Source organism: Henckelia pumila, chromosome 1 (assembly GCF_033568475.1).
Source record: "Henckelia pumila isolate YLH828 chromosome 1, ASM3356847v2, whole genome shotgun sequence".
NCBI lineage: Eukaryota > Viridiplantae > Streptophyta > Magnoliopsida > Lamiales > Gesneriaceae > Henckelia > Henckelia pumila.
In genome coordinates, this window is record NC_133120.1 from 166,324,478 (window position 1) to 166,342,823 (window position 18,346).

The 18,346-nt window shown below is 36.8% G+C and overlaps 1 protein-coding gene across 1 annotated transcript; it reads left to right on the plus strand.

The window, feature by feature from the left end:
- Nucleotides 1–1,663: 1,663 nt before the first annotated feature.
- LOC140875741 (flowering-promoting factor 1-like protein 3) lies at nt 1,664–2,397 on the plus strand. The gene has a single exon (XM_073279522.1). It carries the CDS (start codon nt 1,748–1,750, stop codon nt 2,054–2,056), a length of 309 nt encoding a protein of 102 aa, XP_073135623.1. The 5' UTR covers nt 1,664–1,747; the 3' UTR covers nt 2,057–2,397.
- Nucleotides 2,398–18,346: the final 15,949 nt, after the last annotated feature.

Sequence of the window (18,346 nt, forward strand, 5' to 3'; positions counted from 1 at the left end):
CTCTATAAAAGTCTATTTTGAATACCACTAGACTTCTATAGAGTATATAAAAGTCATCATTGAATACCTCTAAACTTTTAAAATACATAAAAGTCAATAATTCTCCAGATTGAATACACCCCCCTAAATTTATATACATACACATGCAGTGTGGCCTAAATCTTTAATAAAGGAGACAATTTAGTTTATAATTTGGTAAAAAAAGGGCTAAATTTTAATTTAATTTATATATCACCTATATTGAGGCACATTGACTTTTGAATGGACTTTACAACACGTTTGTAATATGCTTTCGACAATTTTCTTTGAACCCCCATTCCTTCCCCGAATGGGCTACTATGATATTTCCCTCTCCCTCCTCAGGTATCAACTAAAAATTATATATAAAAATAATTAAATTAAATGGGGGAAAATAAATATATATTTCATTAATTTCTTTCTTATCCTATCCATAAAGCATGGGTCGAGAAAGTTGTAAATTTCTTTCTCACGAGTTTGATTTTGACAACTTACAGCTTTTGTCACACTCATGCCATGCATGAAGCTTAATATTTATTTTATATTCATATTTTTCAATTTAATTTTACAGCAACAAATTTTAATGAATTAAAACATGTATGTTGGAGTGTAATAATTGTCCGTGTAACGTAGGGCAATCGAAATATATGATTTGACCTATTATATGATTTAAAAAGATTTAAGTGAAATCATTACCATCAGCTATAGATAAAACAACAAACACTGATGCAATAATTGTGAGATAGACATTGATATGCAATAATTGTGTATGCTGGCTGCTGCGTAAAATAATTGAAACGTAGTGCTTAAGCTGTTGTACGATTTTTTTTTTAAAAAAAATAAGTTGCAACATTTCCACTAACTATAACTTTTAGTAAAGCGGTAAACGCTCGGTCCTGAGTTGCCATTGAATTGACATATAAATATTAGAAAAAGAATATTTGGAGGAAATTCTTTTCCCAAATCATCTTTTATATTCACCCCACAATAGATTCATTTAGAAACTTTTTAATGGGCAATTTTATTACATACTATTGCATGCATGTAAGAATATTGAGAGAAGGTTCTTAGGAACCCATTAAGACAAAAATCTTGTATATTTAATTATGTAGCCTTTATTCACTAGGGTTTTGGGACGTAGAATAGCCTTTTAAATAAGTTATTTACCCATGAAAGGCTCTTTCCGAAATTCTTGTGCTGTTTGAATCAATTAAAAAGCAACTTTTTATTTAAAAATACAACAGGAACCTAGTTCCCAATATTTTTCTTTTTAATCACACAAATGAACGATTTTAGTTCCAATTTTTTCTTGCAAAAACATTACAAATTCTTGAAAATAACTACTATTGCGACACGGAATTTAGACACGAACTGCATAATAATTTATATACATGTTTTTACTTTCCGAAATTTGTAAATTAATTGATGTCTCACATAAGTATTATTTTTTTTAAGAAAAAAAAAATCAAGAAGCATTAATATTGATAAAGTGACTTATCAAGAATAAAAAAGCTTCATTTCTAGATAGCATATGGGTAATATATAAAAAAAGAAAAAGAACAAAAAGCAAATTCCAGAGCATCCACTATATAATAAACCTTTGCATGATACAGAAACTTATCAGCTTAATCTGAGCTATCACAAACAGTTCCACACAGTAATTTTCATTATAATCCACAGTCTTTCATCCAATATTTCTCTTGAATCCATAGCAACAAATAAGGAAGACATGTCTGGTGTTTGGGTATTCAAAAACGGCGTCGTTCGGCTCGTCGAGAACGCCGGAGAATGCAATACCAAGAAAGTCTTGGTGCATCTCCCCTCAAGTGATGTGATCACTTCATATAGCGTTCTCGAGATGAAATTGTTGTCCCTCGGATGGGAGAGGTATTACGACGACCCCGATTTGCTGCAGTTCCATAAAAGATCCACAGTTCATCTCATCTCTCTTCCTAAAGACTTCAACAAGTTCAAGTCCATGCACATGTATGACATTGTTGTCAAGAATCGCAACGAATTTGAAGTTAGGGATACGTAATCATCGTGCTCGGTTAGGATTTTAACGGGTGTTTCGGGTTCTGGTAATGGATTAATACTGTTCTATCGATTGATGAAGTTAGTGCAAGCTAAGGGTGTGATTGATGTTGGAGTTTATTAGGTTTTTGTGAATGTTTAAGGTTTGTGTGTGCATGTGAATGTTGTCATAGCTAGGTAGAGATTAATGTTTGCTTATATATTGGTATGTTTCTTGTGAAATTGGGGTTGTGATGCTTGGTTTTAGGGTGAGGTTGCCATTATTGTTGCATAAAAGTTGTTCACTCTCATGATGATAATATCTGAAATATGAAACTTAATAAAGTTTGGTCTACATTATTTTGATTTGTGTATCCTCATTTCACCTATATTTGATGTTACAATATTGATGATATATATCGGACCGAACAATTGTCGTTTTATCAATAGTTATTGTACCAAACATTAAAATATCATGATATTTTTTATATGTTTTCCATCCCATAAAATTTATTTAATTTTTAAGAGTATAAATAATATAGATAGTTCTAGGTACTTATTGAAAATTGCGAGAACACAATTTTGTAAAAAAAAAAAAAAATGGGTTTTCTATTATGATGGGAATGGTAATTAAACAAGTAATTAATGGGTATTTGGGTCAGATTCTAACTTTAAAACATCCCTTTTTGACGATAATGCTTCAAAAGGTTAGTTGATTTCCCACCCCAAATAAGAAATATACTTGTACCAAATATTCACTTTGCCATAACCCTAATCATTAAAATTATACAAGTAGAAGTAAAATCTTTTTGATCAAGCTACAATATTCTCAGTCCTCATTTTTATTTCTTAGGTGGTTCCATGTCATTTAAAGATTCTTCCTTTTTGGGTCCTCTAATTAAGAGCCATTTATTATTATAAGAGAAAATAATAGAATTCGTCTTCTAAGTTGGCCTAAATTGGATTCTAGCTAGTTCTCTAATCAGTTAAAAATAGGTCTGGACATAACAACTTATTGTTCTATAGGCAAGAAAAAAACTTTTGTGAGACTGAATGAATTTTTTATTTTTATTTTTAATTATACAGGGTTTAACTAGAGTTTGAGACACCCTATGATATATAGGAGATGTTTAAGGTTTTATTGAAAATAAATAATTAGTATGAGTGATAAACCTAACTGTAATTAATTTTTTAAAATATACCATCTTAAAACATTTGTTGTTTTTATAGATAGTTATTGTTTGCTCTATTTTTGTCTTGCAATGTCCATCTTGTATAGCAAGGGATTTCCAATGGCCATAAATGTGTATTAAGTAATGGTATATATATATATATATATATATATATATATATATATATATATAAAATCACTTTCACTAAAACAAAAACTTCAATGAGATGCCGATGAGGCCTTATCCCAATGACTAAGGTTGAGGTTCTGAGACCCTTTGGTTTCATGTTCGATTTTCGCTGATTTAGGGTAATTTTCTTAATTTATTTAAGTAGAATTAGAATTTTTCTTTGTAATTTTTTGCTCGAAATAAGCACGTCTCGAGTCCACGCCCAAGTTCCGTCTGTAGTGCGGACAAATAATTTATATGGTTGTAATTTAATCAAGATTGTATTTGTACTCTAAAAAAAAATTCAATGAGACTATCTCACGGAGAAAATTTTTTAAACGGATATTCGATTGGACTCGACTCATGAAAAATATTAATTTTTATGAAGTATTACTCTTTACGACATCTATGAATCAGATCAAATCGTCTCATGGATATTAGTGATATTACACTAAATATATGATATAAAAAATATCATCTTTCATGAACAAGCAGAAGGTGATAATACGTACAAAATTTATTTCAAATACCCAAATTTTCAATAAAAATAATTTTAATTTTTGTTAAAAATAATATTATAGTAAGTGATAATTTTATATATTAAGATAAGCTAAAAGGCACATTCACGATTAATTTGGTCCCTCGGTTTAGTCATGTACCAATTTAGCCCCTATTTTTTTTTTTAAATTGGCTCGAAATAGTCGTCAAATTTAACTCGACCACTAACAATTAATGAATTACACATTACTAAAAAAAGATCAAAGCAACTAAATAAAACATTGTTTTAATTAATATATTATCTTAATTAAGATAAAGGCACATTCACGGTTAATTTGGTCCCTCGGTTTAGTCATGTACCAATTTAGCCCCTAAAATTTTTTCAATTGGCTCGAAATAGTCGTCAAAGTTAACTCGACCACTAACAATTAATGAATTACTGTTAGTCAAAATGCTAAACGCGAATTGAACAGAAACAACATACTAAGAACAAGTAATGATTGTAGCACAATACAATAGTATAACGAGTGCTTAAATACTGAACAGTAATAAACAACTGATTAAGCAGCAAGGAAACAGTAAAGCAAATGATAAATAATAAGAAAATTGTAAAGCAAACCGAAGTCTGTAGCTAAGTACAGTTTTCTTAAAACAGATTCGTCGCTTTCACGAGGTGCTTGAGGATCAACACATACAGACGTCTGTTTCCAGGATACAACAAAAAAATCAGTAGCAAATTAAGCACAAATTCACTACTCCGGCGAACTTGAATCGTCCCTTCACTTTATCACCAAAACTTAACGGAGGCCAAATGAAAAGATAACAATGTGAAATGCAAGAGAATACTTCAGTGAGATCTTGAATATTGTGTGTGTGGATTGAAAAAATGAGCACACTATTTATAAGATTCAAAAGGCACACCAAAATTCATAAGATTAATTAACTCAATTAATCTTGTAATTAACTCAAGAATGTGGAGAGCCAAAAGTCTCAAATTAATTCAAGAATGTGGAGAGTCAAAGGACACTCTCACATTCATGAACCATAATTTTCATTCAAAAATTTAATTTAAATAAATTTCCAACAAACCCCACATGAATGAAAATTGATACGAATTTTGGTGATAAAGCTCTACAGTTGAATCCTGCATAGGATAGACAAGTATTACCTTTTGAACCTTTCCTTGTGAAAGCATAGTAATTCACTGGTTGACAGTAGACGCGGTGTCTTTGAACTGTATATCTGTTTGTGTAAATTAAGATATGCTTCACACATGACTCTCCTTGATATTATCAGTTCTCATGAATGTGTTCGTTCTGGCCATGAACACACGCCTGGTTCTGTAAGAGGATCTAGAATTGAGCCTTGTAATTCCTTCGAAGCGGCCCCACTTCTCTCTCACATAGGTGATTCTATGTTGAATTTCATCATAATCATTAAGTCATATACTTATCCTCAACATTCACTGTTTACAATAAGAATAGACTGGGATAACCTCCACAGTGATCTACCAAACCAGTGCGATTAGGTTATCCCATTGAACCTAGTTCTTGGGATCTCCAGTCAGTGTAGGTTGGGTTTTCCTTCGCACCAATTTATTCTACAGGCTTCAGTCTCATTCTTTTTGACAAATTTTCAAATAATTATGTGTTTAACCCTTTGGTTAACACATCTGCTATATTATCCTTTGACTTTACATAGTCAATAGAGATAAATCCAGTTGAGAGTAGTTGTCTAATGATATTGTGTTTACGACGTATATGTCTGGACTTACCATTATACATATGGCTCTGTGCCCTTCCAATTGTAGATTGGCTATCACAATGTATGAAAATACCCGGTATAGGTTTCACTTATCCTGGAACATCTTCTAAGAATAAACGCAGCAATTCAGCCTCTTCAGCACATTTTTCTAGTGCTATGAACTCAGATTTCATCGTGGATCTGACTATTACAGTTTTTTTAGAAGATTTATATGCAATTGCTGAACCTCCTAAAGTGAATACAAATCCACTTGTAAATTTTGAGTCTTTCATATCAGATATCCAGTTTGCATAACTGTATCCTTCTATAACAGCGGGATATATGGTATAGTGAAGTCCAAGGTCACTAGTGTATCTTAAATACCTTAGCAATATGATATTTGCTTTCGGATTACTCGTGAATCTACTCAATTTTCTTACTTCATAGGCTATGTCTGGTTGTGTATAACTCATTAAGTACATCAAACTTCCAATGAATCGAGAGTATTCTAATTGGAAGATATTATCACCTCGATGCTTTGATAGGTGCTGACTTGAATCTATCGGGGTTCTAGCCAATGCAGAGTCATTATTATTGAATTTCTCAAGAATTTTGTCCACACAATGTGTCTGACATAGAACCATCCCTCCAGATGTTCTATGTATTTTAATTCCAATGATAACATTGGCTAAGCCTAAATCTTTCATGTCGAATTTAGAGTTCAACAATTTCTTAGTGGATTTAATCATCTTATCATTGCTCTCGATGATAAGCATGTCATCTACGTAAAGAAATAAAATGACATAGCCACTTTCAGTGTTTTTGATGTATACACATTTTTCACATTCATTAACTTTAAATCCACTTTCTAGCATGTCTTTGTCAAATTTTTCGTGTCATTGTTTTGGTGCTTGCTTTAAGCCATACAGAGACTTCACCATTTTACAAACCTTATTTTCTTGCCTAGGTACAGAAAATCCCTCAGGTTGCTCCATGTAAATTTCTTCTTCTAAATCTCCATTTATAAAAGAAGTCTTTACATCCATTTGGTGTACTTCATGATTCCACAAGGCGACAATTGCAAGTATCACTCGAATTGAAGTTATTCTCATTACTGGAGAATAAGTGTCAAAGTAATCAAGCCCTTCACGTTGATGGTAACCCTTGATTACCAATATGACTTTATACTTATCTATTTTTCCATCTAATTTTATTTTCCGTTTAAAAATTCATTTATAACCTATTGGTTTGCTTCCCAGAAGAAGGTCCAATAGTTAACACGTATGATTTTGCAAAATGGATTCTATTTCGAAATTTATAGCCTCTTTCCATTGAGGTCCTTCAGATGAATTCACAGCTTTCTTGAAGCTTTGAGGTTCACTTTCCATCATGAAAGTGATGAAATCCGGACCAAATGATTTCTCAGTCCTAGCTCTCTTGCTATGTCTAGGTTCAAACTCGTGGTTAACCTCTTGTTTCATTGTCTCGTGAGATCTTTTGGATGAACTTGGTTCTTCCTTAGATTTGAAAGGGAACACATGTTCAAAGAACGAGTCATTTCTTGATTCTATTATCGTATTCTTATGAATATCAGGTATTTGAGATTCATATACAAGGAAAATATAAGCGCTACTATTGTGTGCATATCCAATGAATATACAATCAACAGTTTTAGGTCCAATATTTACCTTTTTCGGAGTAGGTACGGCTACTTTGGAAAGACACCACCACACTTGCAAGTGTTGGTAGGAAGGTGCTCTTCCTTTCCATAATTCATAAGAACTTTTGTCTTGCTTCTTTCCGAGTCCCTTATTTAAAAGATAATTAGCTGTTAGAACAGCTTCCCCCCCCCCCTTCCCCCACATGTTTTGTGGTAAATCAGAACTCAATAATAGTGCATTCATCATTTATTTCAAAGTGCTATTCTTTCCCTCTGCAATGTCATTTTGTTGATAAGAGTAAGGTGCAGTTCTTTCGTGTTTGATGCCATGTTGAGAACAAAACTCAGCAAATGGTGATTCATACTCACCTCCATGATCACTTCTTAGCACCTTATCTTGTTAAGTTGGTTTTCAACTTCACTTTTGCAATGGACAAACTTTTCAATAGCTTCATCTTTACTTTTAAAAGATACACATAACAATTTTTTGTGCTATCGTCAACAAAAGTAATGAAGTATTTATTTCCACCACGTGTTTGCACTTCTTTTAAATCAGTATGAATTAAATCAAGGGGTTCATTATTTCTTTCAATGGAATTGAAAGATGATCTTGTTAGTTTTTCCTCAACACAAGTTTCGCATTTGTGTTGCTTATCGATATGGAATTTAGGAATGCCCTTTAAATTAATTAATCTATGTATTAAATCATAATTAACATGTCCTAACCTACCATGCCACAAATTGAAAGACTCGAGCAAGTAAGTAAAATGTTTCATTTTTTTTATCACGGGCTTAATAGCCATTACATTGAGTTTGAACAAACCATTGCTCACATAGCCTTTTCCAACAAAAATTTCACTCTAAGACAAAACTAATTTATCTAACTCGAACACAATGCGAAAAACATGCTTGTTAAGCAACGACACAGACAACAAATTCTTACGGATGTCTGGCACATACAACACATTGTTCAAATTCAGCTCTTTTCCAGAGATCATATTCAAAACCACTTTTACTTGTCCATTGATTTTAGAAGTTTTAGAATTTCCCATGAACAACATTTCCCTGTTCTCGGATTCCTCAAGAGTTGCAAACATCTATTTGTCTGAGCAAACATGGAGATTGGCACCTGTGTTGATCCACCACTCCCTTGGATTTGATCCAACTAGATTAACTTTAGAAATGACTGTACAAAGGTTCATATTTGAAACCTTATGAGATAAGTTCTCCACCATGTTCACATCTCGGTTTTTCTTTAGCTTCTTGCGCTCAGAGGCCTTGTGACCAGTACCATTACAGTCGTAGCATTTCCCGGAGAAAGTCTTCTTCGAAATGCCTCCTTTTGGTCCCATTTTCATCCTTTTGTTCGAAGGATTGAAGTGTTTCTTTCTCGAGCTTTGGCCATGATCGCTAACATTTGCTTTAGAAGCAGCTGGAGAAAACAATCTTCTTTCAGAACTCTTGTTGTCTTCCTCGATACGAAGTCGAACAATGAGTTCTTTAACATTCATCTTTTTGCGCTTGTGTTTCAAGTAGTTCTTGAAATCATTCCATGCTTGTGGTAGCTTCTCAACAATGGCAGCCACTTGGAAGGATTCGCTCAATGTCATCCCCTCAGCGTGAATCTCGTGAAAAATCAGTTGGATCTCTTGAACTTGGCTGATAATCGACTTGGAATCCACCATCTTAAAATACAAAAAGCGGCCTACAAGAAATTTCTTGGCCCCCGCATCCTCGGTTTTGTACTTTTTGTCAAGGGATTTCCAAAGCTCCTTGGCTGTTTTTTTTTCACAGTACACATTGTAGAGCGAGTCGGCCAATCCGTTCGGTACATAGTTTCAACATATGAAATCAGAATGATTTCATGCCTCCAAAGAACTGACATATTCAACATTTCTTTCACCCTCCTTGAGCTTAGAAGCATCCTTCGAGAGGAATCTAGCCAGGTTCAGCGTCGTCAAGTAGAATAGAATTTTATGCTGCCACATTTTAAAGTCCACACCAGTAAACTTCTCCGGCTTTTCTCCGTGGTTGTGAGATAGAGGAACAGCAGCACCTTGTGGGGGCAATAGGAGGAACGACACGAAGTGGAAAATTGACATGAGGGGCAACAAGAGTAGTCTCACTTGAAGCAGAAGCCATTTATGAAACAATTCACGTAATGAGTACACAATATGTTTTAAGTTTGTTAGCCAAAATGCTAAATGCGAAATAGTTGTCAAAGTTAACTCGACCACTAACAATTAATGAATTACACCTTACGAAAAGAAGCTCAAAGAAACTAAATAAAACATTGTTTTAATTAATATATTATCTTAATTAAGATAAAGGCACATTCACGGTTAATTGGTCCCTCGGTTTAGTCATGTACCAATTTAGCCCCTAAAATTTTTTAATTTGGCTCGAAATAGTCGTCAAAGTTAACTCAACCACTAACAATTAATGAATTACTGTTAGCCAAAATGCTAAACACGAATTGAACAGATCGAAAGAATATACTAAGAACAAATGATGATTGTAGTACAATACAACTGTATATTGAGTGCTTAAATACTGAACAGTAATAGACAACTGATTAAGCAACAAGGAAACAGTAAAGCAAATGATAAATATTAAGAAAACTGTAAAGCAAACCGAGGCTGTAGCTAAGTACAGTTTTTTTAAAACAGATTCGTCGCCTCCACGAGGTGCTTGAGGATCAACACGTACAGACGTCTGTTTCCCAGGATACAACTAAAAAACCAGTAGCAAATTAAGTACAAATTCACTACTCCAACGAACTTGAATCGTACCTTCACTTTATCACCAAAACTTAACGGAGGCCAAATGAAAAGATAACAATATGAAATTCAAGAGAATACTTCAGTGAGATCTTGAATATTGTGTGTGTGGATTGAAGAAATGAGTACACTATTTATAAGATTCAAAAAACACACCAAGAGTCATAAGATTAATTAACTCAATTAATCTTGTAATTAACTCAAGAATGTGTTGTGACCCCGATCTTGGAGAGCCAAAAGTATCAAATTAATTCAAAAATGTGGAGAGCCAAAGGAGACTCTCACATTCATGAACCATAATTTTCATTCAAAAATTTAATTTAAATAAATTTCCAACATTTACACCTTACGAAAATAAGCTCAAAGCAACTTAATAAAACATTGTTTTAATTAATATATTATCAATTAAAATTATAATGTTTAATCATATTATACTACGTGTAGTATATACTACAAGAAAATTGACTTTCGCAGCGTTGCATTAACAATACACATTAAAAACATGCTGTTAATATTATTTACGACATTCTCATAAATGTGTGCTGTTGATGTTATTATAGTGTACATATACAACAACGTGCATTAAATGCACGCTTTCTATGACTGTTTCAACAGCCCGCGTTATAATTATGCTGTTGAAATTTAAGTTTTATAGCGTGAAAAATAGGCTTTTAAAACTCTAATTAACCCTAATTTCATTCACTAATCCACTCCATACTTTCTCTAATCCTTATTTTCCCTCTCATCGATCACCTTTCAGCTCTGTGCGCCTCAATCTCTCCCAGAATTGAAAAGATTTCCTCGCTCAATATCTACCCGAATTTCCTCACTCACTCTCTCCCTAAATCTGAATACGCCATAGAGAAAGCACCCAAAGCCCAAATCTTCGCCGTAGGACGCCCAAAGTTGCAGCTGCAGAACCCCCAAAATTCAGCGGCCTAACGCCCCGACCCTCTGCCACTGTGATTTGGGTGAGTTTTGCCTTTGCCTTCAAGCCAATCATTTGTGAGATTTTATAATTTCCTACAATTTGGTTATGAGTTTTCTCTTGCCCGTCGTGAGTTATTTTTATTTTTTTGAAAATTTTCCTCTTTCTAATACGTAAAGATCCGGTAGAAAAAAAAATGGAACGCTGGGCCTAACAAAAGAAAAATTGGGTTTGGCGTGGATGTAAAAGTTCGAGAGTGTGTCAATATTGAACACCGTTAAATCTGTTATTTTCTTTAGGAAGGGGCATCGATAAGTTCAAACTGTTCTTTTTCTTTTAGAGAAGGGGCATAGATGTAGGTTCCTTAGGAGCAAAGATGTTATGGTCATATAACAGCATATCTCAAGTCGATATCCAGTATAAGGAGTTGGAACTTTGCAAATAGAGTGACTTCTACGTTGAAATAGCTACTTCAAATTATTTGTGTTAACTATATTAATAGATTGGCTTAATTGGCAGATGAATTAACATTTTGAATAGGATTTTTGTTATTTGTTTTGTTAATCTCTTATTTTTCTAGTTTTTTATTTATTGCTTTTTTTCTTCTCTACTTGGAATGAGAAATTTCATCCTTTCATGGGGGCATGTAATATGCTTCGATGTTGCAAATCTCTTGTGCTTCGTGATATTCCTAGAGTTTGACGCAACATTGTAAACTCAATCTAGGAGCCCTTCTCTGTCATCATAGTATAGTATAGCTTGATTTCTATTCATATGTACCTATACATGATACATTAACAACCCATCACCTTGTTTATTCTTCAAATTTGAGTGGAAAATAAATTCATTAAATGAAATGTTTATATAGAAGCAAACCTCGATTTTATCCTTTGAACTAAGAATGCCCTATTTGTCATAAAGCTTATATTCAACCAAAACCTTGCTAACTTTAACACAATAGGTCAAAAGTAACTTGTAAATGGCCTTAGTTGTGTGTGCCATGAAAACTCGGCCCCTGACTTGGTCGAAATTGAGAAAGAGAGAACTATGAGCCCACAACACAGAAATAAGTTCATTGTCCTGTTTTAAGTTCATGATCAAAGAAACCAACCATTTCCTGAAAATATGGGAGAGAAGCAGCATGGTCCAAGTGAAAATTGCAAGAAAAAGTAACATAACAGTATTTAGAGACCTAAATGTAGGATTCTACAGGCTGAAAATATTAAAACTATATGTAGTGACCCTTACCGAGATCACCTACTAAACAGAACTTAGACATGAAATTAACTTAATCGAACAATAAACCAAAATAAGCTGCGAAAAAAATAAACATTAATACAATCCCAAGGAAAGGAATCTGCAAATATCCAAATAGTTATACAACCAAATCGAACGCTGTATCAACCCAATAAATAAGAATAAACCCTAGGCGAAGCTCCAGCTGGCCAACCACTTCCTAGCCCCTCTTGGATCCACCCGCCTAATCTAATCGCAAACCTGCACATGGAATGGGGTGTCCAAAAACACAGAGTACGAGACGTGAGCATAAAACGCTCAACACGAGAGTATGAGTATACATGAATGCAAGTGTACCGTCGACTGACTAGAGGTCAAGAATCAGATAGTAAAGACAGACCGGGCCCTGGTATGTAGCACGCTGTGCCGTCGCTTCAGGAGGTGGCTCACATACCGAAATACCAGTGGATACGCGGGACCCAAATCGATGGAAGTCCATCCACTAACAGGATAGGGTAAATGTAGTAACCCATATCCAGAATTATCGATTTATGAGTAATTATAATACGATCATGTTTAGATGTAATGAAACATGATTAAGGGAGTCCCAGATGAATTAACAGAGTTCGGTAATGGATTCAGAACACTCGAAAATGGTTCGAGGGTTGTCGGGTTCGGAGGCTCCGTTGGTGAGTTCGGACGGTCCGAAGTCAGGGTTCGGACGATCCGAAGAGTGGTTCGGATGCTCCGAATGTGCTGCCGACAGTCGTCATGGATGACGTCATTATGCTGACATAAGCAATGACGTATTATTGGGTTCGGACGACCCGAAGTCGAGATCGGACGGTCCAATCGTGTTCGGACGCTCTGAAGTCCAGTTCGGACGGCCCGAACTCCGTCTATAAATAGGAAGGCCGAGATTCAGTTTTGAGCACACCGATCACCTTTTCTCTCTCAATTCCTTAGCCTTCTAGTCCAGATCTAGGGAATTCTAGGCGTCCCATCGGGAATTCGGAAGTGGCATAGCGATCCAGGCGTCGTAGCGGAGCTGTGACCTAGTTTTAAGGCAATCGACAGCAAAGGGCAAACGACGGACGTATAGATTTTGCTTCCTAAAAATATTTAGGAGTATGCTTTAGCTTAGTAAAGGCTTTTAGAGCGCTATAATGATAGTAGTATCATTTGGCAGTGTAGCACGGATTGTAGGCGGGGACCTAGAGCTGATAGCACTTGCCTAGTATTTGAGGTATGAAAGTACTGTTCGAGATATCCTGACTGAGTATGCATGTATTATGTGACTGCATGATTTATATGTTATTGATTTATGCTGCATTCATTTGCATATTGAGCTATCTCGTTCGAGATGACTATAGTAGGGTTTTACACTATCTTGTTAGTGGTTGGACTTCCATCGATTTGGGTCCGGCATATCCACTGGTATTTTGGTATGGGAGCCACCTTATGAAGCAACGGCACAACGTGCTACATAACAGGGCCCGGTCTGTCTCTGTTATCTGATCCTTGACCTCGAGTTTATAGGGAGTTCACTTTGCATGCATGTATACTCATACTCTCGTGCTGAGCATTTTATGCTCACGTCTCGTACTCTGTGTTTCTGGACACCCTATTCCATGGGGCAGGTTTGCGATTGGACGAGGCGGGTGGATCCAAGAGGGGCTAGGCAGTGGTTGATTAGCTGGAGCTTCGTTTAGGTTTTTATTATGTTGTTTTGGGTTTATACAGCTATTCGATATGGTTGTATATTATTTTGGATATTTACAGATTCCTTTTCTTGGGATTGTATTAATGTTATGGTTTTCGCAGTTGAATTTTGATTTTTGTTTAATTAAATTAATTGCATGCCTAAGTTCTGTTTAGTAGGTGATCCGGGTAAGGGTCACTACATTTATGGTATCAGAGCATGCATAGTATTCTTGGAAATTTAGATTCTTCATAAGGTAACCGTGAGGTACTTTTGTAGATGGCGAACTACGATGACCAGAGTATCCATGGTAGTGGAGGTGGACGCTAGGGAGATGACGATCGTGAGCGTCGTCGGGACCGTCATCATCGTCGTCGTGATGAGGAACGTTTTAGCGTGCGCCGATTCTTGCAGATGGCACCTAAGCCCTTGGTTGAAGGTGAGTCTCCGGAGGATGCGGAGAACTGGTTAGACCGCATGGAGATGACTTTTCAGACTTTCCATTGCACCGAGGAGCAGAAGATGGAGACCCTTGGCTATATTTTGGATGGACGAGCTCATAGGTGGTGGAGGTTTACTTCTGCACCCTTTGTTACGGCGAGAGAAGTGGCCACCTGGGCCGAGTTCCACACATCTTTTCAGAAGCTGTAATTTTCTCCTGCACTCCGTCAGTCAAAGGTGGGCGAGCTACTGAGTCTGCGACAAGAAGCCATGTCTATTGACGAGTATCAGCAGAAGTTCTTTGATCTGCTATCCTATTGCCTCGAGATTGCTGACAACTCTGAGATGAAGTATAATATGTTCCTTCAGGGCCTTAACCATGAGATCCATGACCGTGTGGCGGTCGATGATGACATGTCCTACGAGGGTTTGGTGAGCCGTTGTCACCAGGCAGAGGACAACATTCGGCGGAACAGGTTTTTCTCTCAGTCGAGGCCTGCTAGTTCTTTGGGTCCCCGTGCCCAATCTTTCAAGAAGTCTGGATCTACTTCTTCCTCTGGTTCTGGAAGTGTTGTTCACTTTGAGAAGAAGGACAAGTGCGACCATTGCGGGAAGAACCATCCGTCAGACAAGTGCCGTAGAGCTTCTGGAGCTTGTTTCCGATGTGGAGAGGTTGGTCATATCCGGAGGGATTGTCCACTATCTGGGGGAGGCGGTTCTGGTTTAGGATCAGCTTCTCAGGCCACCTTTCAGCAGAGGTCACAGGGACAGCCTGCTGGGAGTTCTTATTTGAGGCCGCGGGCTTCTGGTCAGGTGTTTGCCTTGAGGCATGATCAGGTTGTGGAGGAGAATGAGAAGGTTATCGCAGGTATATTTCTACTTTATGGTATACCTGCTATCGTACTTATTGACACTGGTGCATCTCATTCCTTCATTTCTGCACGTTTTGTTAAGAGGCATAAGTTACCATGCATTTCACTAGACGTAGTAGTTTTTGTTTCTACTCCGACGGATCAATCTGCTTTGGCCAAGCTTCTAGTGATGGGTTGCCCTTTAGAGTTCTAAGGGAAAATTCTGGTAGCAAATATCATGGTCCTTGCGATGGACGAATTTGATTGTATTCTGGGGATAGACATGCTGACTACCTATCGAGCTTCAGTGGACTGCTATCAGAGATTAGTACGCTTTCATCCGGATGGGAGTGAGAGCTGGTTTTTCTATGGTGAGGGAGCGTGACCCCCGATGCCTTTAGTATCAGCTTTGAGAGCCTGTCGAGCTCTAGAGTCTGGAGGGAAAGGCTACCTTATCTATGCAGTTGATTTGTCCGCTGAGAGCGTTGGGATAACGGCTTTCCAATGCATTTGACCAGGATTAGCCTGATATCTGCTCGTGACACTCAGAGCAAATGCTACATCCGGTCTGGTAGATATCATCCCATACATGATACTACCTATAGCTGACGCATATGGTACATGTGTCATATTCTCTATCTCTGCATCAGTCTTGGGACACATAGACTTGGATGAAGAAACTCCATGACACATGGGTAGATGTCCTCTCTTGGACCCATCCATTGAAAACCGTTTCAATATGGTGTCGATGTAGGTTGATTGAGTGAGTCCTATCATTCTCTTAGATCTATATCTATAGATCTGTATCCCAAGAATGTAGGATGCCTCACCCAAATCCTTCATCGAGAATCTACCTGATAACCATATCTTTGTTGACTGCAACATCCCTACATCATTCCCAATGAGTAGGATGTCATCAACATAAAGTACTAAGAATGTCACAGCATCCTTAACTACTTTCTTGTACACGCACGGTTCCTCCGGGTTCTTGATGAAACCAAAATCTTTTATTGTTTCATCAAATTTTTGGTTCCAACTTCTTGATGCTTGTTTTAGACCATAAATTGATCTCTGAAGCTTGCATACCTTATGCTCGCTTCCCATGGATGTGAACCCCTCTGGCTGCTTCATATAGATTTCTTCCTTAATGTCTCCATTAAGAAAAGCAGTCTTCACATCCATTTGCCATATCTCATAGTCATACCATGCAGCTATGGCAATAAGGATTCTTATGGACTTGAACATTGCAACTGGTGAAAAGGTTTCATCATAGTCAACTCCTTGTCTTTGAGTGTAACCTTTTGCCACCAATCGCGCCTTGTAGGTCAATACCTTACCATCAGGCCCAAGCTTTCTCTTGTAGATCCATTTACACCCTATTGGAACAATTCCATCAGGAGGATCTACTAAAGACCAAACTTGGTTTGTATGCATTGAATCCAATTCAGACTGCATAGCTTCAAGCCATAAATTTGAATCCGCATCAGAAATTGCTTCCTTGAAGTTTCTTGGATCACATCCAATGTCGGGTTCATCTTGATCCCCTTCAAGAAGAAGACCATATCGAACAGGAGGTCTAGAAGTCCTCTCGGATCTTCTAGGTTCAGGCGTGTCCAGCAATGGTTCCTGAGGCGTAGGATCGTTATTTTGTATTTCGGGTTCTTCTCGAACTTCTTCGAGTTCCATCATCTCGCCTTTCTTATCCAATAAGAACTCCTTCTCCAAGAAGGTGGCATTCCTAGAAACAAACACCTTTGTTTCAGCAGGATAATAGAAATAATATCCGATTGAATTCTTCGGATACCCTACAAAATAACATAAGCTGGATCGACTATCCAACTTATCTCCCACTGTCCGCTTCACGTAAGCTGGACATCCCCAAATCCTCAAGTACGAATACTTAGGAGCTTTGCCATTCCATAACTCGTATGGTGTTTTGTCCACTGCTTTAGTGTGGACGTTGTTCAACAACAATACCGCCGTTTCAAGTGCATAGCCCCAAAACGAAGGTGGAAGCTCAGTGAAGCTCATCATGGATCGAACCATGTCCAACAAAGTTCGATTACGACGCTCCGATACACCATTAAGCTGTGGTGTCATAGGAGGAGTCCACTGAGAGAGAATCCCATTCTTTTTTAGATAGTCCAAAAACTCGGTACTCAAGTATTCTCCACCTCGATCCGATCGAAGTGCTTTAATACTTTTACCTAGCTTGTTTTCTACTTCAGCCTTGAATTCTTTGAACTTTTCAAATGCTTCAGACTTATATTTCATTAAATATAAATACCCATACCTTGAATAATCGTCAGTAAAGGTAATGAAGTAGGTGTGGCCATATTGAGTCCAAACTCTAAATGGTCCACAAACATCTGTATGGATCAAATCCAACAGATTTTGACTACGCTCAGGCTTCCCCTTAAAAGGAGATTTAGTCATTTTCCCTTTTAGACAGGATTCAGAAGTAGGTAGAGAGTTAATATCAGACATATCAAACATGCCCTCTCCCACTAGCTTGTTCATCCTCCTTGAGGAAATATGACCTAGCCTAGCATGCCAAAGGTTCGCCGGGTTTTGACTATCGATTTTCCTTTTGTTTGTTGTTGCCGGTTTATCAATATAATTTATTGGAACGTCTTTCAGTTTTAAGTTGTATAGATCGTTTTCAAGTTGTCCATTTCCAATCAAACATTCATTCTTGTAAATATTGCAAATCTCATTCACAAAATTGCAAGAATAACCATCTCTATCTAGCATAGAAACAGAAATAATGTTTTTAATTAAATCCGGAACAAATAAAACATCTCTTAAAAATAACTTAAAACCGTTCTGCAAAATTAAACAAACATCTCCAATGGCTGTAGCTTCAACTCTGGAACCATTCCCGAGCCTCAGATGGGTCTCACCCATTCTAAGCCTGCGACTTCTTGTCATCACCTGCAAATCATTGCAAATGTGAGATCCACATCCGGTATCCAATACCCAAGAAGTAGTATTAAGTGAAATGTTTATTTCAATATAGAACATACCCTTTGCAGTTCCCAACTGCTCTAGATATTCCTTGCAGTTGCGCTTCCAATGACCGGGATTCTTGCAGTAATGGCAAACATCCTTGGATTTTCCATTGTTTGAAGCCTTT

Bases quoted from the DNA above. Each gene is read 5' to 3' on its own strand.
- LOC140875741 (XM_073279522.1), top strand. From the start codon at position 1,748: ATGTCTGGTGTTTGGGTATTCAAAAACGGCGTCGTTCGGCTCGTCGAG.